Source organism: Fonticula alba (genome assembly GCF_000388065.1).
Source record: "Fonticula alba strain ATCC 38817 unplaced genomic scaffold supercont2.1, whole genome shotgun sequence".
NCBI classification, from domain to species: domain Eukaryota; order Rotosphaerida; family Fonticulaceae; genus Fonticula; species Fonticula alba.
In genome coordinates this window covers 2925578-2926704 of record NW_009242971.1, presented here as the reverse complement: position 1 = coordinate 2926704, position 1127 = coordinate 2925578, and the positions used below count along the sequence as shown (strand labels likewise).

Below are 1127 nucleotides of genomic sequence, written 5' to 3'. Positions count from 1 at the left end.
CCCACGCACACACACACACACGCTCGCACACATGCGCTCCCTACGTCCCTTCGCGCCGCCGCTCCCAGGTCTGGATCAACGTTGGTGACATCGTGCTCATCTCCCTGCGCGACTTCCAGGACGACAAGGCTGACGTCATCCTGAAGTACTCCGTCGAGGAGGCCCGCAAGCTCAAGCAGAACAAGGAGATCCCCGACGCCATCCGCATCAATGAGGCCAACGTTGGCGCTGACGAGCCGGATACCGACGAGGACGTCGACTTCGACATCGACTCCGACGACATCGACGACATCTAAGCACGCACGCACTCCCCTTTGCCCCCCTGTGTGTATGTGTGTATGCACGCGCGAGACGTCCCCCCTTTCGGGCCCCCAGAGAGGGGAGAGACCCGTGGGCCACGCGAGAGTGGGGTCTTCTGCATGCGGCCCGCTTCCCCCCCCCCTCCAGTCCCCCACCCGCCCGCGCGCAAGAAGGCACCTCTTGCTGTGTCTCGCACGCTCGCTCTGCGTCCCTTGTGTTTCTTCGTCCCCTCCCCACCTCCCCTCCCTGCGTGGGTCCGCTGTCCTTGCACGCCCTCTTCCCCTCTCCCCGTTTGCGCGGGGGATGGGAGGGTTGTGGGTGCGCACGCGCATGCAAGCGTGTGCCCTCCCGCCCCCGGATGCGGGCATAGCCCACCTGCCATGCTGGCCACGTCCCTTTGCGCCCGCGCGGGGCCCGTCCGGGAAACTGGCGCCCCCCGGTGTCCATCATTCACCCTGGCGCCACGCCATCTTCACGGGCGCGCCTGGTCCCCCGCTATGCCTCAAACGCCAAATACACAAATCTCCCCCCTCCCCATCCCGGAAGAAAACTAGATCCCAAGGAAAGGATTTCCGCTGATGCCGCCTGGACTGTGCACCCCCACCATACGCGCACAGGCGAGCGCGAAGGGAGGGGGAACATACATCAATGGCGCACCCGTCCTTTGTCCCATCCATGTTATCCCCCCACCCCACCACCCCCCCCCCCCCCCCCGAAGACCTGGGTTCTGCTGCCCGCTCTGTGGATGGGGGGAAGAGGCGGTGTAGCCCAGGGGGGGCTTCTCTTTGTTTTTTTTTTCCTCGGAGGGAGGGGCGAGAGGAGGGGGG

The 1127-nt window shown here is 65.5% G+C and overlaps 1 protein-coding gene across 1 annotated transcript in view; it reads left to right on the top strand.

Moving 5' to 3' along the window:
* Positions 1-422, top strand: part of H696_00622 (translation initiation factor 1A) — a 1115-nt gene extending 693 nt beyond the window's left edge. The window contains exon 3 of the mRNA XM_009494502.1: positions 69-422. Within this exon, the coding sequence (XP_009492777.1) occupies positions 69-296 (228 nt within the window). The 3' untranslated portion in view covers positions 297-422. The remainder of the gene's footprint in view (positions 1-68) is intronic.
* The last annotated feature ends 705 nt before the right edge of the window (positions 423-1127 follow it).